General features: G+C 37.8%; 1 protein-coding gene across 1 annotated transcript in view; it reads left to right on the forward strand.

Annotated features, from left to right (window-relative positions):
• The window catches only part of ZNF804B (zinc finger protein 804B), a 502,144-nt gene that overhangs the window by 409,134 nt on the left and 65,885 nt on the right, over positions 1-27,125 (forward strand). The window contains exon 2 of the mRNA XM_004265630.3: positions 19,595-19,738. Within this exon, the coding sequence (XP_004265678.2) occupies positions 19,595-19,738 (144 nt within the window). The remainder of the gene's footprint in view (positions 1-19,594; positions 19,739-27,125) is intronic.

The raw sequence follows: 27,125 nt of genomic DNA on the forward strand, positions 1-27,125 counted from the left end.
CTACACTCCTAACCACAAGGACATATTGCCTCATCTATTTTTAATAACTAATTTCAAAACTTAGAACTTCCTAGACACCCTTCCTCCTGGCATATTTCCACTTCGGCCACTACTTCAGCCTTTTAAGACTATAGTTTTTTATCTATAGCTATCGATGATAGGTAGGTAGGTAGGTAGGTAGGTAGATAATGTGACTGCTGAGTGGTACCTGGAATGGTATTAGGTGCCTTTTATGTTTGAACTTATTTAATCATTATAATCATCATGTGAAGGTGACATTACTATCCATGTTTTACAGAATTTAAGTGATGCATTGAAGGCCATGGAGTTTGCAAGCAGTTGAGCTACGATTCATACTCTTACCTTGATCTCTGTTCCTCCCTAGATGGACATCCAAAGTGCAGCTATTGTGGTATTTGGGCGCACAATAAACCAGGAGGGATGCTCCTTTGTGAGTGTTTGCTGCTACTCTTAGGGAGTGCCTAATGGTATTTATTTACAAGCTTAAGGGCATTGTCATTTCTTATCAGTGAAGGTTCTCTTTTCTTTTTATACTATAATGACTTTTTTTTCCCTACATGTCCCTGCTATCACTGCCGCTAGTACAGAATAGAGATTTGCTGACAAATTCATCCACTAGTGAGAACACAGATTCCAGCCCCGAGTTGTAACAGAATATTCATGCAGACAGCAGACAGTCAAGATTTTCCATGGCATAATTGATGGAGGCAAAAAGTTCTATAGGAATTAATTTTTAAAATCACTTAATTGTGCTTTGGTGATCAAAGTGAACTCAGACTTTGTGTAAAAACTCTGAAACAAGAAGCAGTGAGTCCAAGAGAGATGTCCTGGGAAAATAATCACAAGGAGGACACTAAGGAACAACGTGGGCAGAATCATAATTCTTATGTTAGTTACTGGTCAGAAATAACACCAGCTGTAATAGAAGAGGAGACAGGGAATAGGATTCCATTCTTTCTAAAGTCTGTATGGCTTTTTGTTTATCAGTACATAGAGTGAAATCTGTATTATTCTCATAACAAAATGTAGGTTGATTCATTCTCAGAAATACTTTATGCCACCTTTTTTTTTTTTTTTTTTTTGCGGTACGCGGGCCTCTCACTGTTGTGGCCTCTCCCGTTGCGGAGCACAGGCTCCGGACGCGCAGGCCCAGCGGCCATGGCTCACGGGCCCAGCCGCTCCCGGCACGTGGATCCTCCCGGACCGGGGCACGAACCCACATCCCCTGTATCGGCAGCCGAACTCTCAACCACTGCGCCACCAGAGAAGCCCTATGCCACCTTCTTAAACTCCAGAATTAAAGACTGATGAAGTGACATTCATTTTTTTATATGTAAGAGTCAAATACAAGACCATCAACTTAGGCTCTTTATAAAATTCTATCTTAATACGTTTATTCTACTTAGGTATATAGGCACATTACAAAGCATCATGGTATTTTCCCTTCTCTGAATACATATAGCACTTTAAATCCCCACCATATTACTGTATATTCCTTTCTGTTTTCACTTGCAATTTGTGAATTAATTCTGTCCCTTCAGGTGGTCTGAGAGTCTCTTGAAGACAGGAATTATGTGTTATTATTATCTTGCACAGTAGAATAACACAGTAACTAATCCAAACCTTTATAATACAACTAAATCCCCACCATACATTAAATTCCTTCAAGGGCAGCATAGAAGTTAAAAAAAAATCATTTTAGATATGAATTCTTTTATCTTCTGCTTTTTCTTCTCTTTCATCTAAGATATCCCTCCAATATCAGAAAAGAAGGTAGCTTCCTCCTTTCTAAAGCCAGTTTTAGCACTGGTTCAGCTCAGTGCTCAATCCACTGTAACTATAACTAACAATCTATGGACTAGCTAAGCTCTTAATGTATATTTTTTTAAGCTTACGAGAATAAAGGGAAGAGGAAGTCCTCTACTGAGAGTGATTCTGTCTCCTTCTGTAGGAGATGGTTTAAAATTGAAAATTTTCTATTTCCGGCATTCCAACAGTGAGAACATACTTTCTAAATATGATGTTAAATAGATTTTGACTGTGTTGTTTAAGAAAAGAAAGAGAATATCTTTAGACCTATATCAGCTTAAAGACTGCAGATACTCATTTATCCATTTCAAGGTTCAGAGATGCAAAATTTGGTCATCTAGCTCAATCTCCCCTTCCAAGTAAGGAAACAGGCCTTGTAGAATTTGTGGCTCTGCTATTGTTCTCCAAGGTTGGAGTCAAGGACTTGAATTAGCCCAGATCTGCTACTTATCATTCTACATCAACCTGGGCAAACCAAAGAACTTCTGGATTAAATTTATTTAACTAGAATAGATTTTCTAAAGTCCCTTCCATGCCTGTATGGTGATTCTGACTTTTTTATTCCACTTCTTTTACAGTGGACCCACAACTTCTGTTCTATTGTAGCTGGCTCTCTTTCCAGACTAACTCTATGAACAGTGCACACACGCACACACAAAATCACACACAGTAGACTGGGGCACGCTATATGGCTTATTGAGTGGGTGCTAGTGTTAAAAATAAGTACGGATCCTCCAACTGCTCAAGCAGCTGTGAAAATCTGTTTCAACTCTTCACCACAGTCTGGGTGGGCCGTACTATCAGTTCTGCCTTTATGACACATACTAACTTTTGCCCCAGTTTCCAGCTCATCACCCTTTCTGACTTCAATTGACAATTGTTTTTATTTTCAATAAAGCAAGAGTATATCCATAAAACTGGTAAACACCCTTTCTTTTTGAGGATTTCTGAAGTCAATGACTCAAGTTTTATAAAAGTTCTATGAGAATAATAATTAATAGATAATATATGTGACAAATATTTCTTCCAAAATATATGCAACAGAGCCAAGTTTTTTTTTTTACATCTTTATTGGAGTATAATTGCTTTACAATGGTGTTTTAGTTAGTTTCTGCTTTATAACAAAGTGAATCAGTTATACATACACATATGTTCCCATATCTCTTCCCACTTGCGTCTCCCTCCCTCCTACCCTCCCTATCCCACCCCTCCAGGCGGTCACAAGGCACCGAGCTGATATCCCTGTGCTATGCGGCTGCTTCCCACTAGCTATCTACCTTACGTTTGGTAGTGTAAATATGTCCATGCCACTCTCTCCCTTTGTCACAGCTTGCGCTTCCCCATCCCCATATCCTCAAGTCCATTCTCTAGTAGGTCTGTGTCTTTATTCCTGTCTTAACCCTAGGTTCTTCATGACATTTTTTTCCCCTTAAATTCCATATATATGTGTTAGCTTACGGTATTTGTCTTTCTCTTTCTGACTTACTTCACTCTGTATGACAGACTCTAGGTCTATCCACCTCATTACAAATAGCTCATTTCGTTTCTTTTTATGGCTGAGTAATATTCCATTGTATATATGTGCCACATCTTCTTTATCCATTCATCCGATGATGGACACTTAGGTTGTTTCCATCTCTGGGCTATTGTAAATAGAGCTGCAATGAACATTTTGGTAAATGACTCTTTTTGAATTATGGTTTTCTCAGGGTATATGCCCAGTAGTGGGATTGCTGGATCATATGGTAGTTCTATTTGTAGTTTTTTAAGGAAACTCCATACTGTTCTCCACAGCGGCTGTATCAATTTACATTCCCACCAACAGTGCAAGAGGGTTCCCTTTTCTCCACACCCTCTCCAGCACTTATTGTTTCTAGATTTTTTGATGATGGCCATTCTGACTGGTGTGAGATAATATCTCATTGTACTTTTGATTTGCATTTCTCTAATGATTAATGATGTTGAGCATTCTTTCATGTGTTTGTTGGCAGTCTGCATATCTTCTATGGAGAAATGTCTATTTACGTCTTCTGCCCATTTTTGGATTGGGTTGTTTGTTTTTTTTGTTATTGAGCTGCATGAGCTGCTTATAAATTTTGGAGATTGATCCTTTGTCAGCTGCTTCATTTGCAAATATTTTCTCCCATTCTGAGGGTTGTCTTTTGGTCTTGTTTATGGTTTCCTTTGCTGTGCAAAAGCTTTTAAGTTTCATTAGGTCCCATTTGTTTATTTTTGTTTTTATTTCCATTTCTCTAGGAGGTGGGTCAAAAAGGATCTTGCTGTGGTTTATGTCACAGAGTGTTCTGCCTATGTTTTCCTCTAAGAGTTTGTTAGTTTCTGGCCTTACATTTAGGTCTTTAATCCATTTTGAGCTTATTTTTGTGTATGGTGTTAGGGAGTGGTCTAATCTCATACTTTTATATGTACCTGTCCAGTTTTCCCAGCACCACTTATTGAAGAGGCTGTCCTTTCTCCACTGTACATTCCTGCCTCCTTTATCAAAGATAAGGTGACCATATGTGCGTGGGTTTATCTCTGGGCTTTCTATCCTGTTCCATTGATCTATCTTTCTGTTTTTGTGCCAGTACCATACTGTCTTGATTACTGTAGCTTTGTAGTATAGTCTGAAGTCAGGGAGCCTGATTCCTCCAGGTCCGTTTTTCATTCTCAAGATTGCTTTGGCTATTCGGGGTCTTTTGTATTTCCATACAAATTGTGAAATTTTTTGTTCTAGTTCTGTGAAAAATGCCAGTGGTAGTTTGATAGGGATTGCATTGAATCTGTAGATTGCTTTGGGTAGTAGAGTCATTTTCACAATGTTGATTCTTCCAATCCAAGAACATGGTATATCTCTCCAACTATTTGTATCATCTTTAATTTCTTTCATCAGTGTCTTATAATTTTCTGCATACAGGTCTTTTGTCTCCTTAGGTAGGTTTATTCCTAGATATTTTATTCTTTCTGTTACAGTGGTAAATGGGAGGGTTTTCTTGATTTCACTTTCATATTTCTCATCATTAGTGTATAGGAATGCCAGAGATTTCTGTGCATTAATTTTGTATCCTGCTACTTTACCAAATTCATTGATTAGCTCTAGTAGTTTTCTGGTAGCATCTTTAGGATTCTCTATGTATGGTATCATGTCATCTGCAAACGGTGACAGTTTTACTTCTTCTTTTGCGATTTGGATTCCTTTTATTTCCTTTTCTTCTCTGATTGCTGTGGCTAAAACTTCCAAAACTATGTTGAATAACAGTGGTGAGAGTGGGCAACCTTGTCCTGTTCCTGATCTTAGTGGAAATGCTTTCAGTTTTTCACCACTGAGGACGATGTTGGCTGTGGGTTTGTCATACATGGCCTTTATTATGTTGAGATAAGTTCCCTCTATGCCTACTTTCTGGACGGTTTTTATCATAAATGGGTGTTGAATTTTGTCGAAAGCTTTCTCTGCATCTATTGAGGTGGTCATATGGTTTCTATTCTTCAATTTATTAATATGGTTTATCACGTTGATTGATTTGCGTATATTGAATACTCCTTGCATTCCTGGGATACACCCGACTTGATCATGGTGTATGATCCTTTTAATGTCCTGTTGGATTCTGTTTGCTAGTATTTTGTTGAGGATTTTTGCATCTATGTTCATCAGTGATATTGGCCTGTAGTTTTCTTTCCTTGTGACATCCTTGTCTGGTTTTGGTATCAAGGTGATGGTGGCCTCGTAGAATCAGTTTGGGAGTGTTCCTCCCTCGGCTATATTTTGGAAGAGTTTGAGAAGGATAGGTGTTAGACCTTCTCTAAATGTTTGACAGAATTCACCTGTGAAGTCATCTGGTCCTGGAATTTTGTTTGTTGGAAGATTTTTAATCACAGTTTCAATTTCGGTGCTTGTGATTGGTCTGTTCATATTTTCTATTTCTTCCTGATTCAGTCTTGGCAGGTTGTGCTTTCTAAGAATTTGTCTATTTCTTCCAGGTTGTCCATTTTATTGGCATAGAGTTGCTTGTAGTAATCTCTCATGATCTTTTGTGTTTCTGCAGTGTCAGTTGTTACTTCTCCTTTTTCATTTCTATTTCTATTGATTTGAGTCTTCTCCCTTTTTTTCTTGATGAGTCTGGCTAATGGTTTATCAATTTTGTTTATCTTCTCAAAGAACCAGCATTTAGTTTTATTGATTTTTGCTATCGTTTCCTTCATTTCTTTTTCATTTATTTCTGATCTGATTTTTATGATTTCTTTCCTTCTGCTAACTTTCGGGGTTTTTGTTCTTCTTTCTCTAATTGCTTTAGGTGCAAGGTTACGTTGTTTATTTGAGATGTTTCCTGTTTCTTAAGGTAGGATTGTATTGCTATAAACTTCCCTCTTAGAACTACTTTTGCTGCATCCCATTGGTTTTGTGTCGTCGTGTCTCCATTGTTATTTGTTTCTAGGTATTTTTTAATTTCCTCTTTGATTTCTTCAGTGATCACTTTGTTATTAAGTAGTGTATTGTTTAGCCTCCATGTGTTTGTATTTTTTAGAGATCTTTTCCTGTAATTGATATCTAGTCTTATAGCGTTGTGGTCAGAAAAGATACTTGATACAATTTCAATTTTCTTAAATTTGCCAAGGCTTGATTTGTGACCCAAGGTATGATCTATCCCGGAGAATGTTCCATGAGCACTTGAGAAAAAAGTGTATTCTGTTGTTTTTGGATGGAATATCCTATAAATATCAATTAAGTCCATCTTGTTTAATGTATCATTGAAAGCTTGTGTTTCCTTATTTATTTTCATTTTGGATGATCTGTCCATTGGTGAAAGTGGGGTGTTCAAGTCCCCTACTTTGAATGTGTTACTGTCGATTTCCCCTTTTATGGCTGTTAGTATTTGCCTTATGTATTGAGGTGCTCCTATGTTGGGTGCATAAATATTTACAGTTGTTATATCTTCTTCTTGGATCGGTCCCTTGATCATTATGTAGTGTCCTTCTTTGTCTCTTGTAATAGTCTTTATTTTAAAGTCTATTTTGTCTGATACGAGAATTGCTACTCCAGCTTTCTTTTGGTTTCCATTTGTATGGAATATCTTTTTCCATCCCCTCACTTTCAGTCTGTATGTGTCTCTAGGTCTGACGTGGGTCTCTTGTAGACAGCAAATACATGGGTCTTGTTTATGTATCCATTCAGCCAATCTGTGTCTTTTGGTGGGAGCATTTAGTCCATTTACATTTAAGGTAATTATCGATATGTGTGTTCCTATTCCCATTTTCTTAATTGTTTTGGGTTCGTTATTGTAGGTCTTTTCCTTCTCTTGTGTTTCTTGCCTAGAGAAGTTCCTTTAGCATTTGTTGTAAAGCTGGTTTGGTGGTGCTGAACTCTCTCAGTTTTTGCTTGTCTGTAAAGGTTTTAATTTCTCCATCAAATCTGAATGAGATCCTTGCTGGGTAGAGTAATCTTGGTTGCAGGTTTTTCTCCTTCATCACTTTAAATATGTCCTGCCAATCCCTTCTGGCTTGCAGAGTTTCTGCTGAAAGATCAGCTGTTAACCTTATGGGATTCCCTTGTTTGTTATTTGTTGTTTTTCCCTTGCTGCTTTTAATATGTTTTCTTTGTATTTAATTTTTGACAGTTTGATTAATATGTGTCTTGGCGTATTTCTCCTTGGATTTATCTTGTATGGGACTCTCTGTGCTTTCTGGACTTGATTAACTATTTCCTTTCCCATATTATGGAAGTTTTCAACTATAATCTCTTCAAATATTTTCTCAGTCCCTTTCTTTTTCTCTTCTTCTTTTGGAACCGCTATAATTCGAATGTTGGTGCGTTTAATGTTGTCCCAGACATCTCTGAGACTGTCCTCTGTTCTTTTCATTCTTTTTTCTTTATTCTGCTCTGCGGTAGTTATTTCCACTATTTTATCTTCCAGGTCACTTATCCGTCTTTTGCCTCAGTTATTCTGCTATTGATCCTATCTAGAGTATTTTTAATGTCATTTATTGTGTTGTTCATCATTGTTTGTTTCATCTTTAGTTCTTCTAGGTCCTTGTTAAATGTTTCTTGCATTTTGTCTATTCTATTTCCAAGATTCTGGATCATCTTTACTATCATTATTCTGAATTCTTTTTCAGGTAGACTGCGTATTTCCTCTTCATTTGTTAGGTCTGGTGGGTTTTTATCTTGCTCCTTCATCTGCTGCGTGTTTTTCTGTCTTTTCATTTTGCTTATCTTACTGTGTTTGGGGTCTCCTTTTTGCAGCCTGCAGGTTCATATTTCCCGTTGTTTTTGGTGTGTGTCCCCAGTGTGTAAGGTTGGTTCAGTGGCTTGTGTAGGATTCCTGGTGGAGGGGACTAGTGCCTGTGTTCTGGTGGATGAGGCTGGATCTTGTATTTCTGGTGGGCAGGTCCATGTCTGGTGGTGTGTTTTGGGGTGTCTGTGGACTTATTATGATTTTAGGCAGCCTCTCTGCTAATGGGTGGGGTTGTGTTCCTGTCTTGCTAGTTGTTTGGCATAGGATGTCCAGTACTGTAGCTTGCTGGTCGTTGAATGAAGCTGGGTGCTGGTGTTGAGATGGAGATCTCTGGGAGATTTTCGCCGTTTGATATTATGTGGAGCTGGGAGGTCTCTTGTGGACCAGTGTCCTGAAGTTGGTCCTCCCACCTCAGAGGCACAGCACTGACTCCTGGCTGCAGCACCAAGAGCCTTTCGTCCACACGGCTCAGAATAAAAGGGAGATAAAGTAGAAAGAAAGAATTAGTAGAAGTAGAAAGAAAGAAAGAAAGAAAGAAAGAAAGAAAGAAAGAAAGAAAGAAAGAAAGAAAAGAAAGAAAGGAGGGAGGGAGGGAGGGAGGAAGGAAGCAAGGAGGGAAGGAAGGAAAAAAGAAAGAAAGAAGATAAAGTAAAATAAAATAAAGTAAGATAAAATATAATAAATTTATTAAAATAAAATATAATTATTAAGAGGAAAAGAAAAAAAAAACAACGGACGGATAGAACCCTAGGACAAATGGTGGAAGCAAAGCTATACAGACAAAATCTCACACAGAAGCATACACATACACACTCACAAAAAGAGGACAAGGGAAAAAAAATCATAAATCTTGCTCTCAAAGTCCACCTCCTCAATTTGGGATGATTCGTTATCTAAAGGAGGGAAGGAAGGAAGGAAGGAAGGTAGGAAGGAAGGAAGGAAGGAAGGAAAGAAAAGAAAGAAAGAAAAGAAAGAAAGAAGATAAAGTCAAATAAAATAAAGTTATTAAAATAAAAAAATAATTATTAAGAAAAAAATTTTAAAAGAAAACAATGAAAAAACGGACTGATAGAACCCAGGGCAAATGGTGGAAGCAAAGCTATACAGACAAAATCTCACATAGAAGCATACACATACACACTCACAAAAAGAGGAAAAGGGGAAAAAATCATAAATCTTGCTCTCAAAGTCCACCTCCTTAATTTGGAATGATTCGTTGTCTATTCATGTATTTCACAGATGCAGGGTACATCGAGTTGATTGTGGAGCTTTAATCCGCTGCTTCTGAGGTTGCTGGGAGAGATTTCCCTTTCTCTTCTTTGTTCTCACAGCTGCCAGGGGCTCAGCTTTGGATTTGGCCCCGCCTCTGCGTGCAGGTCGCTGGAGGGCGTCTGTTCTTTGCTCAGACAGGTCGGGCTTAAAGGAGCCGCTGATGCGGGGGCTCTGGCTCACTCAGGCCGGGGTGGGGGGTGGGATGGAGGGGCACGGAGTGCTGGGCGGGCCTGCGGCGGCAGAGGCCAGCGTGACGTTGCACCAGCCTGAGGCGCGTCGTGCGTTCTCCCGGGGGAGTTGTCCCTGGATCCCAGGACCCTGGCAGTGGCGGGCTGGACAGGCTCCCCGGAAGGGAGTGTGGATAGTAACCTGTGCTCGCACATAGGCTTCTTGGTGGCAGCAGCAGCAGCCTTAAGCGTGTCATGCCCATCTCTGGGGTCTGTGCTTTTAGCCGCGGCTCGTGCCCGTCTCTGGAGCTCCCTTAAACAGCGCTCTTAATCCCCTCTCCTCGCGCACCAGGAAACAAAGAGGGAAGAAAAAGTCTCTTGCCTCTTCGGCGGGTCCAGAGTTTTCCCTGGACTCCCTCCCGGCTAGCCGTGGTGCACTAACTCCTGCAGGCTGTGTTCACTCCGCCAAGCCAACCCCTGTCCTCTCCCTGTGCTCTGACCAAAGCCCGAGCCTCAGCTCCCAGCCCCGCCTGCCCTGGCGGGTGAGCAGACAAGCCTCTCGGGCTGGTGAGTGCTGGTCGGCCCTGATTCTCTGTGCGGGAATCTCCCCGCTTTGCCCTCCGCAACCCTGTTGCTGTGCACTCCTCCGCGGCTCCGAAGCTTCCCCCTCCGCCACCCGCAGTCTCCACCCGCGAAGGGGCTCCGTAGTGTGTGGAAACCTTTCCTCCTTCACGGCTCCCTCCCACTGGTGCAGGTCCTGTCCCTATCTTTTTGTCTCTGTTTATTCTTTTTTCTTTTGCCCTACCCAGGTACCTGAGGAGTTTCTTGCCTTTTGGGAGGTCTGAGGTCTTCTGCCAGCGTTCAGTAGGTGTTCTGTAGGAGTTGTTCCATGTGTAGATGTATTTCTGGTGTATCTGTGGGGAGGAAGGTGATCTCCGCGTCTTACTCTTCCACCATCTTCCCAGAAGCCCCCGAGCCCCAAGTTTTGTACATCATTTCATGATCTTGAAATGAATGTAATGTTGTTTATAGCATTTCCTTTAGCCCTTGTGAATGCCTTCCTCTCAAAGAAAACTAGCATTTTAATAGATTTCCTTTACTTTGACACATTTTCCCAGCTTGAAGTTAATATTTCAAGATTTGAGACACAGAGCTTCTGTATAGCATACTTCTTTCACAATTGCTGGTTTCCTCTAAGTTTGAAAGTAAATTACCTATTAGAATTTCAATAGATAGAACCCTGGAGCAGCCAGTTTGAAATAATGAACTGCCTTTGTGAGCACAATCACTTTTTAAACATCTCTGGTTATAGAACAAGTAAACCAAATGTAGCAGACTTTTTAATCCAACAAGATAGCAAATGTTCAGAAAAAACAGAAAGAATGTCCTTGGAGTTTTGGCATTTTTCTGGTTTGTGTGTCCTTTTTTAAAAGCAAAAACTTTTTCTTTATACTATTTTAGCCCATCATTTTAGGAGTTTCTAGGCCTGTTTTAGCACATGTAGAACAGAAACACGGCTTTTTAGAATTGTACAGATGAATTGCAGAGCAACCTGAGAAGGCCTTAGAACAGGAAGTGACTTAACAATCACCTGAATCTTTTTGAAGGGAACATATTTGCCGTGAATTCCCACGCAAAAGTGAAGCAATGTCTAGGTCAGCATCTCTTAATGACAATTTCTCCCCTAGATAGCTGTTACAGATGTTGAATTTTTAAAAAATGGTTTGTAATTCAGCAGGTGTCACTAGCAACTTTCCAGAAAACTTAGTTACCTGACATTTTTTATTGATTTCTCCTATATTAGAAAATGAAATGTCAGACACTATTAATTGCATTTTTAAAATAAGTAGTTGCAGCAGGAGTAATGGGTAAATGAAAGTACTTCCTGTCTAATGCACAATAGATGTATTCATTTAAATGTACTCAATTTAGATGAATGCAGTATGTCTGTATTCATTACAGTTATACATATCTGTGGGCTGAATTGATGGAGTGGTAATTACTACCTTTATAAATGGGACACTATTGTCAGTCTGGGGGAAGAAAACTCATTTTCTTATCATATTTTACACACCCACAGCATAGACTCATTCTAAAATCTTTCTTTCAAATATAGAAATTTTACCCGTGAATTTCCAGTGGATCTAATGATTATAAATATGGTCTGTCAGTAGTCCTGCTTTTCTCAAGGATTGCCGAGGGTTGTTCTCTCTCATGGAAAATGACAGAACGGAATTGGGGATCTCAAGATCTCTCCATACAAAGGAGCCCTCCTTGTCATCTGGCCCCACCCCTGGAGCTCAGCCATGTACATTACATAACATGGATTAGATTATTTTTACATCATGCATTGCTTTTCTTTGAGTTCAATGAAGGTAGGACTATAAAAATGTGATTTCGTTGTACACTTTTATTTTCTAAATACTGGAGTATTTTTTAAGAGTATTTTTAGGTTCATAGCAATATAGATCAGGAAATACAAAGAGTTCCTGTATACTCTCCCCTAATTTTATATATAGTTTCCCTTATTATTAACATTTTATATTAGTGTGGTGGGTGAGTGTGTTACAATTGATGAACTGAAATTGATGTGTTATTATTAGCTGAAGTCTATATTCCACATTAGGGTTCACTCTTTGAAGTGTACAAGTGTATGGGTTTTAACATCACCATACTCATTTCAGGTTTTCCAGTTCTCTCCCCTTTAGCACAATAACTAAACAGGAAAAAGGTCAGAAAGAAATTAAATGTATTCATTCCTTCACTCACTACATTTATTCATTCATGAATTCATTAATGGACGTTTATTGGGCATGAACTCTAGGCCAAGGACTGCTATTTAATGGATTCGACCTTGTCCTTGACCCTGGGTAAATTTACATTTATTTTCATGTACTCTCTTTTTCTCTCCCACCCAAAAATATTGCCTGTTTTTACTGGTGAGGGCTGGGATGTTCTGTGTAAGAGACTGGTAGTCCTTGCATCTTGATGGGCTCATACTACACGGTGTCCAGTAAATCTCATTGGTTTACATGTATTTTACTGTTTCATTAGTTGTTAAAAATACTCTGAAAACCAATCCATAACCTTTATGAACTTATGCAATGCAGCATCTGTATCCCATTGGTAAGCAATATGGAAATTATATGTGCGCCTTTTTTCCTTTATGGCAGACATGCGTAGTTAGGTAATAAAGCAATAGCTACTGTTATGATTTTTTAGGGTACACCTGGGACTGCATTATATACTTATGTGTTTTTCTGGTAGAGGAACTGTATATTAATTTATGCTGAGGAAGATGAAGTTGGTGGTGTAGAATACTGATGAACAATGGTTCTAACAGATATGCATGTGTTTTTCAAAAATAACCTCTGTTCAAATGCAGCCAATTGGGAATCTTCTCCAAAATAAGCAGTTATACAAGCAAACTTTAAATATTTAATTGTTGCTTCATGAACAGAAATGAAATCATTACTCTGGCATCTTGCCAGTAAGTCAGAAATTCATCATTCTTTCCAAATTAGAAACGATGCTGAGACGTTCACAAAGCATGCCACCCAGTGATAAGTTCACATATTTAATGTGGTTGTATTCATCTTCTCATCTGGGCAGCTTGAATTAATCACTAATAAGAGGGGAAAAGCTCTTTTTCAAATCCAGGCAGTGGCTGACATTATACCTACCTGGGCATTGCTGGAAAGGTCTAACTTTGGTCGTGTCCAGTTCAAGTCTGGGAAACCAACACTTGATTCTCAACAAATTTTAAGGAGAACTATTGATTATGGTAAGACAGGAGGAACATTGGAAATCAATAATCTATAGTTCTGATTGTGAATCTGTATGCAGTTACCACCCTCTATTACTTTAGGCTAATTCTTCAGTAAGCTCCTTAGACCTCAGAATCCGTATTTTTTTAAAAGATTGTTCCAAAAGTTCCATATACTTAGAATCATACTCATCTGTTTATTCTGCCATCATTTCAGCAGTTTAATTCCCCATGATATAACTTAACATTGCCACAGTGAGCCAAGCTATCTATTACTTAGTGGGAAAAGCATTCTCTGGTTTTTATTCATTAATTTAACTTATTCAACAAATACTTACTGAGTTTCTTCTGAGTAACAAGTAACATGCTAGATGCTATAGAATGCAAAGACCATATAAAAGAAGCCTGTCACATCTTTAGGGAAATCAATATTAGTAATATTAATGTTAATTAAGGGCATCCAGTGCTCTCTTGACCGTGTGTGGGATTTCTAAACAGTCCAAAAGTTAAAAACAAATTGTGAGGGCTTCCCTGGTGGCGCAGTGGTTGAGAGTCCGCCTGCCGATGCAGGGGACACGGGTTCGTGCCCCGGTCCGGGAAGATCCCACATGCCGCGGAGCGGCTGGGCCCGTGAGCCATGGCCACTGGGCCTGCGCGTCCGGAGCCTGTGCTCCGCAACGGGAGAGGCCACAGCAGTGAGAGGCCCGCGTACCGCCAAAAAAAAAAAAAAAAAAACTCAAAAGAAAAACAACAAATTGTGAGATAAAAACATCTGAAAATCATATTTATGGAAACCAAATTTGATTTTACTATCAGGGATTGTGCTTTCATATGAGACGGTGGGTTGAAGAGGATAAGGACTCCTATCACTTGCTCAGATTTTCATCAGAAAATGAAAGTTGCTTTATAGACTCATAGGAGAATGGTATTATTTAAAAAAAAAAAAAATTTAGTGTCATAGGGATACAACGATACCCATACATATAACACAAAGACACATATACACAAAGTATCCAAACATCAAGTACCTACTTTTAGCATACACTGTACTGAGTGCTTCCATGAAACTGATCTCATTTTATACTCACAACAATCCTTCAAGCTACCCACTACTCCCTTTAATTTATCCTGAGAAAACTGAAAATTTAAAGTTTAAACTGCTGTAAGAAAGAGGCTGAGATTCAATTTAGTCAGTCTTCAAACACTATTTTTTTTCTCTATCACAAAAATAAAATAAATACATGAAGAAACCCATCTAAATCAAGTTTCCCATTACCCAGTCTATTACAGAGGTGCAAGGGGACAATGGGGACGAAAAGAGATTTTTTGAATCAGCGACAGCCACTTGATCAAAGGAGGAGGAGAATTCACTATCTGTGAGACAGGATTTTATCTGCGGCCTGTGTAACAGAACAGGTTAGAGAATGTTAGAATTCTTAAAGCAATCTCTTACACATAACAGTGAAAGGTCAAATGTGAAGTTTCATGCAAAGAATGTGAATTCAGTTCTCAAAGCTCCGAGCTGGTATTGCCATCAGGGAGATACGAAGAACAGCAATTGATTTCTTCTCTTTCTTTTCAGTAATCAAGGCACATATTCACAGCCAGCAGAACAGGACAACCACCTTGTATTTTCCTAGCGCCCATCTCTCAGCTTCAAGAGCTCTATAGATGTTTAAAATTATAATTAGTCCTCTTACTCTCTCTGGGAGCAAGGGGCTCTGTATCATTCCAAATCTACCAAAACAGTTAGCAGAGACAGCGCAGAATTATGCAGCATCTGGATAAAGGCTAATTAGGGCAGCCACGAGCCTGGTGATTAATAGCTCTGAAGACAGGCAGATGAGTCTGAATCCAGTCTCTGCTCTTCAACGTTGAGTGAGTTTCTAGATGTGTTTGTGCCTTGTCTTCCATGTCTTTATACGGGATAATAAGAGATGATACTTAGTAAAGTCGTTGTGAAGACTGAGTTAACAAACATGAAGTGCTTGGCAGATTTCTATTTTACAAAGAGAGAGCGATGGATTTTAGTGTGTAAGCATCATTACAATGATAAAAATAATTTGGTAGCAAACATACATATTTCTAACTAAACACATTACTGTAGTCAGAATACTTGCCACTTTACAGATACACTTGTTATATGCATGAATGTAAAATTCTTAGTGTGAAAAAGTATATTTACTCTCTTTGCACCCAAAATATTAATTATGAAAAGTAATTAATTACTATGGAATTCTTACTGAACTGCAACATAATTGCCCACTGGCAATGCCTAATGTTTTAAAAATGACTTATTAAGATAACTCATATTCAATTTATAATTCATTTTCAACATTTAATGGATCATTGAGAATGCTTAACAAGAAGTTTTCTTTTATTTCATAAATGTTATTTTTTCTATTAAATAAGCTTCCGAAGTCTCCTCTTCTAGGCAAACTGTGAGAAGGGAAATTTGTATGACTAGCAAATCAATGATACAGCTATACATCAAATGTTATATGTCTAATGTATTATTATACATTTTATTCACTTTTTATTTTAAAAATTTACTGATACTGAGAATAGGTGGCTATTTACTCCTTTCATGTTTACTCCATATCTCAATATATTTAAAGACTGTAATTATTTCAGAGAGTAAACCTCACCTTGATTTGCCTTCAAAGCTATTTGACCAGTTAAAGTATCTTGTCATTAAACAAAAAGGCAAGAAATGCTGAGAACTTACAGCGTATCTAATGCTATGTGTGAAGAAGGGAGAGAGAGAAAAAATCTGACTTTTTCTTCAAATTGTTCTTAACTAGTATGAACTAGGTAAATTCTATAACAACTTATGATTATCGCTGTGTTGCAATTTATAGTGTTTATCTGTTCATATGTAATTATCCCATGCTAGACTGTAAAACTCTGAGGTAGAGACCTAGTAAGAAACTGACGATTACAGGTTGCTTAACAAGAGGTTCTTGACTGTTTAAGTGCTTGATAATAGTGCGATGAATGTGTGGTTAAATGAACGGATGAATGATTGAGTGGATGGGGCAGCGTGATACAATGGAAAGTGCGCCCCTGCTTTACTGTTAGCTGATTTTATTCAAATCACGAAATTGCTAAACATCAGTTGCCTCTTCTGCTAAATGGTAGAATTAGATAGACTACACGATTCCTCCCCTACTAGTCTGAGACCTTACCCTCCAGCCTCCTGGCACATAGAGATGGGCCAACTCAGCTCCATCTCCACAGGTAGTCCACTTTGACACTTCAGAGCAGGTCTACCTTATGCTGAGTAATACCATGGACCACTAAGTTATCGTTCTTTTACTAAAAGTCAGCTCCAGCTCTAATCTCAGTTTTCAAGTTTCGCCAAAAATTCTTAAGGATTTTTGTTTTTCTTTTCCTCTGTGATTCCTCTATCCTTACCCAACTCGGCTTGTAGTCTCCTTTGCCTGATATTTCTACTCTCAAGCCTCAGTTTCCCCATTTCTATTCCCTAGTCACTGCTGTTGGGTCTATGCTTTTACTTCTGGCTTTGAGGGACACACTGGATTGTGAACTCTGTATGTTTTGCTCATGGCATTTATATCCCACCTGTGCATCCTTCCTCTCTTAATAAGGGGACTAGGATATGCTGTGGGAATATCATTAGTCCCTTATAGGGAAGAGAAACGGATATATCAGCACTATTTCCCGGCAAGAAAAATGAAGCAAGAAATGGGGCATGTAATTTAATCTGATGGCTTTGTAAAATGTAAACATTTGTAGGAGATGGTATATGACTAAAATGTTGGTAGAACTCTCATAACATTTTTCATTGAGAGTCATATATTATAATATCATAATTAAAGGGAGTTTTAGAGATAAAAAATGTTTAGATATAGATGCCAAGTGTAACTGGAAAAGCTCCACTCCTGGCCATTGAGCTATTGTCACAAAATCCTCTCCAAAATCTGGAATAATTAGAAAGCACATTTTTAGCTACAGATTCACCCTGAATTCTCAGTCGCCACGCCTACTCCACTCCCAGTTAACATAGCTGAGGCAGAGTTGCTCAATATCCAAGGCACATGGCCAGTTTTCTGAGGCTGTTGTTCCTGGCTCATCATAAAGTAAGAACTATGGGTAAACCAAAGTAGTCCCTGTTCCAATCCAATCCCTGCAATTATACTGAGAAAGCGCATAACAAATTTCTAGTGAGAAAGACTGGATGAAAAATAATGGTTTCCCCTGATTCTAAGTGTACTGCATCAAAAGATATGCTCTACCTCGATGCTATACTGCTCCCTCAGTTATCAAGTGACTATATTATCTCCATTCGTTGAGTAACTGGGTTTTTGTCTTGAAATCGGTATCCATATTCTCATTACTGGATACATCCTGTCAAGTAGCTTTTATTTGCCTCATCAGCCTAGAATGTAACCACATTTCTACGTCAACTCTCTTAGATAGGCAATCCAGATATTTTGTCTAGTTTGATCTTTGTTAATGTTACTCATGTCCTTCCTGCTTCTTGCCATGTGTTTTAGACACTTACATTTGGGCTTGAATCATTATGTTCCATGTCTGAATTAATTGCCCCATCACTTCTCCCAACCCTGTAGAATCTGCCTAAATTCCCTGTGTTTGCTTTCTTGTCTGGGTAGTGATAGCCCTATGATTTAGGTTTATGGCCTAAGTTCTTTTTATAGAAGGTTAGTCATTTTGGAGAAACAAAGCTGAAATCCATTCTTTATTTTGTTCACCCATTCTTTATGCATATTTATTTGGTATCCTCTAAGTGCCAGTCATCCTTTTATTTAGGCCTTGGGATAATAGAGAAGAACTTACAGAGTGATAGGAGGCATGAATATGTAAGCCAGCATTATCTATTAATTTATGTAATGCATATTAAATAAGCACCTATTCTGGCTAGACAATACGTTTGGCACCGTGGACACAAAAATGAATAAAACAGTTCCTGCCTTCAAAAGATTTATGGGAGCCATAGACATGAAAACAAATCTTTTAATATCATGTGGCATGTCTGCTAATAGAATTAAAGAGGGTAACATGGGAGCATGGATTGATATAAATGACACTGATGAGGTAGGAAGGAGCTTGTATGGTATATTAAGGGGATTGGCCTTAAAGGGAGATGGTAAAGCACAGCTGTTTACTAACAAAGGAGGTAGGCCTTGGTTATTTGAATTCAAATCCTTTCTGCACTTGGTAACTCAGTGACCACAAGTGTGTGATCTCTCTGAGTGCTGGTTGATACATCTGTAAAATGTAGATTAAAATAGAACTTATTTTTATAGGGTCGTTGTGAGGAACAAATGAGATAATTCACGTACTTAACCTAATACCTGGCACGTTGTTTATGCTCAATAAGCATTTGTCACTATTATTCTATAGACAATGAGAGAATTCAGGCGGATTTTAAGCAGGAGGATGATATGGCCAAAATTCTGTTTGAGATAGAGCATAGTCAAAATTGTAAGCGTAATAATTTTGAAAACTGTGCAATACACTCATTGGCAATGTCTAGCAGGAGCTGATGCTTGTGGGAGAAGCTTAGGCTGGAGTTAGAGATTATGGATAAATAAGGCTCTAACTATAGTATGAATGGGATCACCCAGGGAGAGTGTGTAGAGTGGATAATTCAGTTGGCCGAAGATGGAATTGTGTGGAATACAAAAAATGTAAGGGGTAATATCAAAGAAAGAAATGTCCATGAAAAAGACAAAGTAGGAATGATCATAGATGTGTTTAGTAATAAGCAACATAATGGAGGCTTTCTCCTCCTTGAAATGTCATGGAAAATGATTCCCAGAGGGGGCAAAGAGCTGGGTATTGGGAAAGGAGCAGAAGCTCACCAATTTAATAAGGTCGGAAAGGCACTGTGTGCAGAGAGAATAGTAAGTCCCAACACATGATCTCAGGGAGGCTGAATGTGAGCAGTAGGTGAACAATACAGAACAATGCAATCAGTGCCCCAATAAAATATTGTCGTGGAGAGGTCTTACAGTGTTTCAGATAGGCCATTGGATAGGCAGAGGGAATGGGGATGAGTATTCCAGCAGAACCACACCTGGAAATGGGTGGCAAGAAGAAGAATGAGTAATGACCATACTGCAGCTGAGGGCTCCTTTATGATAAGTCATTATGTGTTTATTGATAACTTAGGGATAAGGCTAAGCTGAAAGTTGCTTCCACAGTGCCATGAATTTCTGAAATGTAATGTGACTAACCATATCCTTTTAGTCACAGTAAAATTAAATACCAACTTGATTAATATGAGATCTGATTATGCTATTAGAGAGAAATGTAACCAACATTTTTGCCTTTTTTTTTTTAAGGATTTTCCAGAAAAGGAGAAGTCCACAGCAAAGGCCCTGGAAGATGTAAAGGCAAACTTTTACTGTGAATTATGTGACAAGCAGTACCACAAACACCAGGAGTTTGACAATCATATTAATTCTTATGATCATGCTCATAAGCAGGTAAGTCGAAGTGGGAAATAGCCTTCATATTCCTGGATTTATACCTTCAGAACACAATATATGCAACTGGCCTTATTTATCCTTGTCTAAGATGCTGAGGTAAACCATTTTATACCTTTTTTTTCTTGAAGGTTGTGTTTTCTGTTTAAATATTGGGTGAAATACTTTTTCCTAGAAGGAATGTAAAACTGTAGGTTAACTTACAGATGATCCAAGGGTAGATTGACATTTATTTTAGAGTTATGTATGTGGGGGAACCAGGACCCACTAAAAATAGGGCCAGATTCAAAACCACCTAGCTACTTAGTGGCAGAACTAGAACACTGGACTAGTACTAGGACAGAATCTATCATAGAGTTCTTTCAAGCGTTCCAAGGTATAGGGCATACTAAGTCTTTGGGGAAAAAATTTTCGATATAAGGTTACATTTTCCCAAGAATACCCTCTTAGGAGGGTCAAAGTGATTACTTAATAAATGAACCATTGCAAACAAAGAAAATCTTGACAAAGGCAAAGTTGAGGGGTAATGGCAGGTATAAACACTTCACATTTCATTTTCTTTTTCTACACATGGAAGCTAAGATTCTCTATTTCTATCTGTCTGTGAAAGAGGAGGTTATTGTTCTCATCTGTTAAATTTTATCCTTGCTGCATGAGGTATGAGAATACTAGCCTTTTAGGAATTAGGAGTGTTAAATACCACTAAGAAAGAAATTCCACATGGCCAGAGGATTATTGCTAAGAGCTGAGAAGGTGCACCCTCCTAATATCTTTGAATATATGAGTAAGTCTCGTATATTCTAGACCTAGAATGTTTATTCAGAGTGAACAGCAATAAAGGTTTTGACTAGCATCACTAATATTTATTGAGCACATATAAAATATATGGCTTTGGGAGATGCAAGACACAATTTCTAACTTTAAAGATACAGCATGCATATATAATCGACTGGATGTCTCTGACAAGAGCAAGAACAATGGGATGAATTGTTTAGGACTATGATTCCCAAATCTTAGTGTGCATAATCATCACTTCGCAACCTGTTAATAATGCAGATTTCCAGATTCTCCTTTAGATATTCTAATTCAATAGTTCTAAGATGGAGCACAGGAGCTTGTATTTTGAAATGACACAAAATAGAATTTTTCAATCATAAATAAAAATGAACTATGTGGCTACTATCCAACTCCAATAGCAATCAGTCTTGTTTCATTTATAGCACCACCACTCACTTCCCCACCCCTGCTACCACCGTGCATTATTTTGAAGCAAATTCCAAACATTGTATCATTTCATCTGAAAGTATTTCAGGATGAATAATGATGCTTAAACAACATAGCCATCATCATACCTAAAAATTAACAGTATCTTGGTATCAGTGGGTGGTCTTGTTTTCTCATTTGTCTAATAAATGATTTATAAATTTGGGTTTGTTGAAATCAGGATCCAAAGCTATCACACTTTTGGTTGACACATCTTTAAGTTTCTTTTAATATATATTTAAACTATGGGTTTTTCACTCCCTCTTTAAATTTTACTCCTTGCAATTTATTTGTTGAAAAACTGTATTGTTTCACAAATTTGAGATTTTACTGAATACAACCCAGTGTTGTCTTTGCACGTTTTCTGTCTTCTATATTTCCTTTAAACTTGTTGTTACAGATAAAATCTGGTCAAATGCAGGTTAACATTTCTTTCTTGGTAAAAATATATTAGAGGGTGTGTTGTGTCTTTCCATAAGGAGGTGTATGATGTCTAGTTTTCTTTCTTTTTATGACTTGAAGTTTGATCAGTGGGTTCAGATACTATTGCCTTGATCCATCCATCATTAAGTACCCCACCAACCTTTTTCCACTAATAGTTCTTGTATCCATAGATGATCATTTGCTTAAACCTGTTACTTCATTTGGAGTTGTAAAATGATGATTCTAATTCTATCATCCTTTTGTCATTTATTAGATAGAATATGTCTATAACGGCAAACTTCCCAAAAGTATCACCTAACGTGAATTTTATGTAGGAGTGCTTCAGGCTGCATATTTAAAAAAAGTCACTCTGGAGAGTCAGAGAAATAAGTGACCACAGAATGTCTCAGGGGATAGTGACATTTGACCTGTGCTTTACGTGTGCATGTGTAAATGTTGAAAAAGAGGCTCAAGATGGGATGGAATTCTTGAAAGTGGAAACACAAGGAACTAAGGTGAGGAAATGGAGGGGTATGAGGCCTCTTTTGAAAACAGTAGAAAGTATTGGACTACCAGAGGGTGAATTCTCCACCCTCTACAGTCTGCCTTTCACTCTGCAATTCTGCCTCATCAATTTCCCTTTTTATCACTTTCCTCAATCTTATTTCCATTGGCTTTCCAACATGTTGATAAAACTACCTTTCCTCCATCTTTATATTCCATCTATTTGCCCATTTCTGTCTTTCTTTAGGCTTACTAACACTCTAAGATTCCTAGGCATACTCGTTGTTCAAACAGTGGTTGAGTTTCCACTATGTGCTACTGTGCTTACTAACATTCTAAGATTCCTAGGCATACTCCTTGTTCAAACAGTGATTGAGTTTCCACTATGTGCTACTGTGCTGGCTGTTGAAAGTGGACAAATTTAATCCCTAATTTCAGGGAGCCTGTAATCTGACTGGGGAACCTGTAATCTACCTAATCAATCTGTAAAATACATTGATTTAAATATTGTAGAATTTGTATATCTAGGATACTAAGAGAACACATAAAAATTATTTAAGAATGAAAAGATGACAGGTGAGCTAGAAGTCCTAAAGAATGAATTATAAGTTAGCTATGTTAACCAAGAATGGAAAGTCCATTATGGTAGAAAACCTATATCAAGGCATGGGAGCCTGTATCAAGCATAACCCAGAGAAGCTGCAAAAGATTCGCTGTGATCACTAACGTCACCATCAGTCTCTTGGAGAGCTCTTTAAAAATCTTTGAAACTGTCCCTCATTCCTCCCATTCTTCTCTTGCAATAGACCTTGTTCTCATTCTTCCTTTTGCATTCTCTTTTCACCATTCATGTTTAATATCACTCCTGATTTTTTGCTAGGGCCTTCTAACTGGACTCCCTGCCTCCAGTATTTTCCCTTCTCCACACCAACCTATCCATTTTCAGCCAGATTGATCCTCCCGAACTACCATATTGATTCTATCACTCCCCTCCTTGGAAAGCATCAATGGCTGCTGGCTGACTTTTAAAAAACTCTGAATTACTTAGTCTGTCATTCAAAATGTCCACAGTTTGGCTCGGGCATCCATTTCCAGATTTATCTCCTGCAACCCCAGAATTTCCTTATAGTTTCTTAAAAGATTCATTATGCTTTCCCACCTGCTCTTATTGGCTCATAATCTTCCCTCTGTCTGGGATGCCTGGGGGCTGTATTTCAACATATACTTCAGTAGATTTAATACATAGACTGACAACTTATATCCAGATATAATAAAAGCTGAGATCTCATGCTAAGCCGATTTAACAGCGTTTTCCAAATTCCTTTTGATCAACACATTCATATTGTACAGAATTTTGTACATGCTGCCCACTTTGGGAAACATTGGAATAATTAAATTTGCCATAGACCTCATAAAACTGCTTTCTTAGATAAATGTTGAAATATTTCCATCTAAAGATTTATTTGGGCCCAAAATATTTTGAAAATTACCTGAATTCTAAATGAAGCTGAGTTTACAATTTGCCTTTTAAATGAAACTGAATTTTATGTACAAGAAATAGGAAATATGCACTAAAGTAAAATATGCAAAATCTTTTTTTTTTTCCCCAAATCCCAAAGCTAAATATTTCTACTTGGTTCTTGCTGGGGATTTGGATGAGAGTATTTTCTGGCCTAAATAATATGAACAGTTGCCTTAATTTTATTTTCCATGTGGATTCAGAGTAAATATCTGGCCTCTTGTGCTGAACTTCCAACAATATGGTCTTTTGGTACACTTAGAAGTGAATCCAAATTCACATGGAATTAATTCTATTACTCATTAATGAATAGTTTAGAACTAGAAACAGGGTAATCTGCATTACCTCTCTACCTCCTCTCATTTATAATTACTCAGGATCCTTCATTTTAATAAGTGATTTCTAAAGCTTTTGTGTTACCTTGTATCTAAATTGCAGTCCTATGTGTTTATTTTATTGCAAAGCTTGTATGATTTACAGATTTATTGTAATTCTAGAGAAGTAAGCTAATATATAACTTTAAATAATAAAGTAAAATAATCTGGGATTCATAGCTTTAAAGTAATTCCATTGGACATTTAATAATGTTTTCTATAGTTTAATAAAAATTGAGATATGTTTCTTGTAGAAAAAGTTTATCAGTAACAAAGCTGATTTTTTTCTGTTTCTTCAACAAGGAAAAATTGAATTTCCAGTTTTGACAGCCACATTCTATACCTAACTCATGTTTTTGGAAATAACTCGATTGTTTTAGCTATTGCCTTGAACTTTTAAAAATTCTGTGTAAATGTTGAGCATTATTACTAAAGCAATTTGAACATGTATACAAATTACAATAAAGAGAGTTGTATTGGATAAAGAGAGTACTGTAACTATTAATATAGCTAACATGTCAGTAACAATTAATTACTTCTGAGACTACCAAGTCATAATCCCTTTCTTGGGACTGTTAGCTGCTAATGCATAATATTGAAACAAATAATACACATCCTCACAAGCAGCACAAGTCTCTCCTGCCCCAGAGACATACTGGCTCATCTCAGCTTAGAAAAAACAAATGAACCGGCTCCCCATACAATTAACCCATAAAAATACCTTCAATAATAAAAAACAAATCCACTTTCAGATCCTCCACATGTGACACTTAATCCTCCTAATCTTCGTTTGCTTCACAATAGAATTTATTTTCACTCTGGAGGAGCTGTTCACTTCTCAAGCCTGGATTTGAACTCCAACTGATTCATTCTTAAAATGTTATTTTGGATTCTCCCCATCTCTACCTGCTCAAGATAAAATAAACAAAACAGAATTATCTTTTGTCATCTTGACGCCAAAGGGAAGAGATTCCCAAAGCTGATAATTGAATTTAATCCAGTTATTCTTGCTTTGTTCCTACAATTTGATTTATATTTTATCCAAAGACTGCCCAATGATACATTTCAGCATAGTATATTTAAGCTACTAGTCATCTTAATATGGCAACAGGATTTAAAAGTATAGTTAATTTGTAGGCTTGGCAAGATTGAAGAAGAAATATAGACTAGAGTGTCTAGAATGATCACTGAGAACCATAAATGTTGGTAAAATAGAATAATACTTATTTCCTGCTGTATTTTGTATTCTGTAAACCCAGGTTTCTGGTAGATTTTATATTTCTATATCTGCACCACCACCCTCCCCCAAGAATTACCCAGCAGTAATTGGAAACTCTATTAGCAAAGAAGTACAAAAGAACCAAAACTGATCTTAGCTTCTGAATCATAATTCACCTCTTCTAAAATACTGCTTTCACCCTGGCTAAGAGACCTTTTGATCTCAAGGTGAGCTCCCAACTGAAAAATAAATTAAAAATATATGTTCTTGTTCTTTCTGTTTTTCAGATGTGCTAAGTGATTTCCTGCCTTAGTGTGTTTGCCATATCTCTTTCTTCCAGAGCTGTTTTTTCAGATGACTTTCAACTTTCTGATTCCTCTTTTCATTTGTGTCTTAGCTCAATGTCATCTCTTCTGTAGGATCTTTCCTTTGCATTCTAACTCAAGTTAGAATGTTGCCACTTCTCCAAATAATACCCTATTGGCACTGTCAGTGGTGGTTGGAGTCAGCCTACACTGGCTCTCCAGAGCCAACTGTTTAATATTCAAAAAATTTGTGAGCTGGTTCTTAAACCACTGGTAGATTGAAATCAGCCATGGTGGGAGATCCACACACACTACAAATAGGGCTTTATATGTTTCATTTGATTTTTCCAGAGTTGATATACCAGCACACCATACTGACCCTGCTACTCTGTCCTTTGTCAATATATTCTACCATCATAGACTAATCACTTCTTTTTTCCTTCATTGAGATATAATTGACATATATCACCATGTAGGTTTCAGGTTACAGCATGATGATTTTTTTAATTTACCATTTTAATTGTTTAAAAATGTACAATTCAGTGATTTTTGGCATATTCCCAATTTATTTACATATATCATGAAGTGATAATTATGGTAGGTGTTGAGTTATTTGTTTTTGTACTGAGTTGTATGAGTTCTTTATATATTTTGGATATTAACCCCTTATCAGATATATAACGATAATATTTTTCCCCTTTCATAGGTTATCTTTTCACTTTGTTGCTGGTTGGGATTACTACTTGGGCACTGTAGGTCTGAACTCAGTCTGCCAAGATCCAAGTGTCATTAAGACCCCTCACCCCAATTCTCTGTCCCCGTGGTTGAGCCCTGAAGATTCCCTTGCAATCTGGGGCAAGATCAGAGTAGGGGCTCCCACAAAGTGACCCACAATGCTGGGGGTAGGGATTGGTTGTCCGCCCTGGGTTTTCTTTGCTCATTGGAGAAACTGGAGGCTGAAGGGAGACCTCTACATGTGATGCTGCACTGACCTGGGGGAGGGACAATGCAATCAATGTGTAACTTCTTCTCTCACCTTCTGATTTAGTGTCGTGGTCTCTGGTGCAAGGGGTGCTTTAGCCTCACCCCTGTGTTGTAGGATTTTCTCAGTGATGTCTTATTCTTGAATAGTTATTAGTTGTTCTCCTGAGGGGGAACAAAGTCAGCAATCACCTATGTCACCATCTTGGTGATGTCACTCCTTAATCACTTCTTAGGTAGTTAGAGTGAATACTATAATGAGCAAAATTAGCTCTCTAATCCCAAGTTCTTTATAATTATTGAGCAAAGGCTGTCATGAAAACACATTTTTATAATTTAAGAAAATACTTGAGCCCATATTAATGCTGAAGTAGTGTTCCACTTGAAGAATTTTAGACTTTACTCTATGGGAAATTGCTAGTCTTCATGGGCTTTTAAGCAAGCAAATGTTATTATCAGATTTGTGATTTAGAAGAAAAAACCTAGAAGCAGTTTAAGGGTTGGAACACAAGGAAGAGAGCTTGGCTCTGCCGTCAGATGGGAGCCTAAGAGCCCAAGAGATATGACTGAAATATTTACAGCAGTGACAAGGAGAGGAAAGGAGAGGGGTACATTCAGAAGACTGTCAATGACTTACAACATATGAACACATGGTCTACCTCACTTGTAATCATATAAATACAAACTTGAAGAGTTTTTCAAAAAAATGGTGTCAAATATGAAAAAAGAATACTACCCAGTGTTGACAAGATGTGAGATAATAGATATGGTTAAACATTGCTTGTGGGGATATAAATTG

The sequence above is a fragment of the Orcinus orca genome, chromosome 9 (assembly GCF_937001465.1).
Source record: "Orcinus orca chromosome 9, mOrcOrc1.1, whole genome shotgun sequence".
Lineage (NCBI taxonomy): Eukaryota > Metazoa > Chordata > Mammalia > Artiodactyla > Delphinidae > Orcinus > Orcinus orca.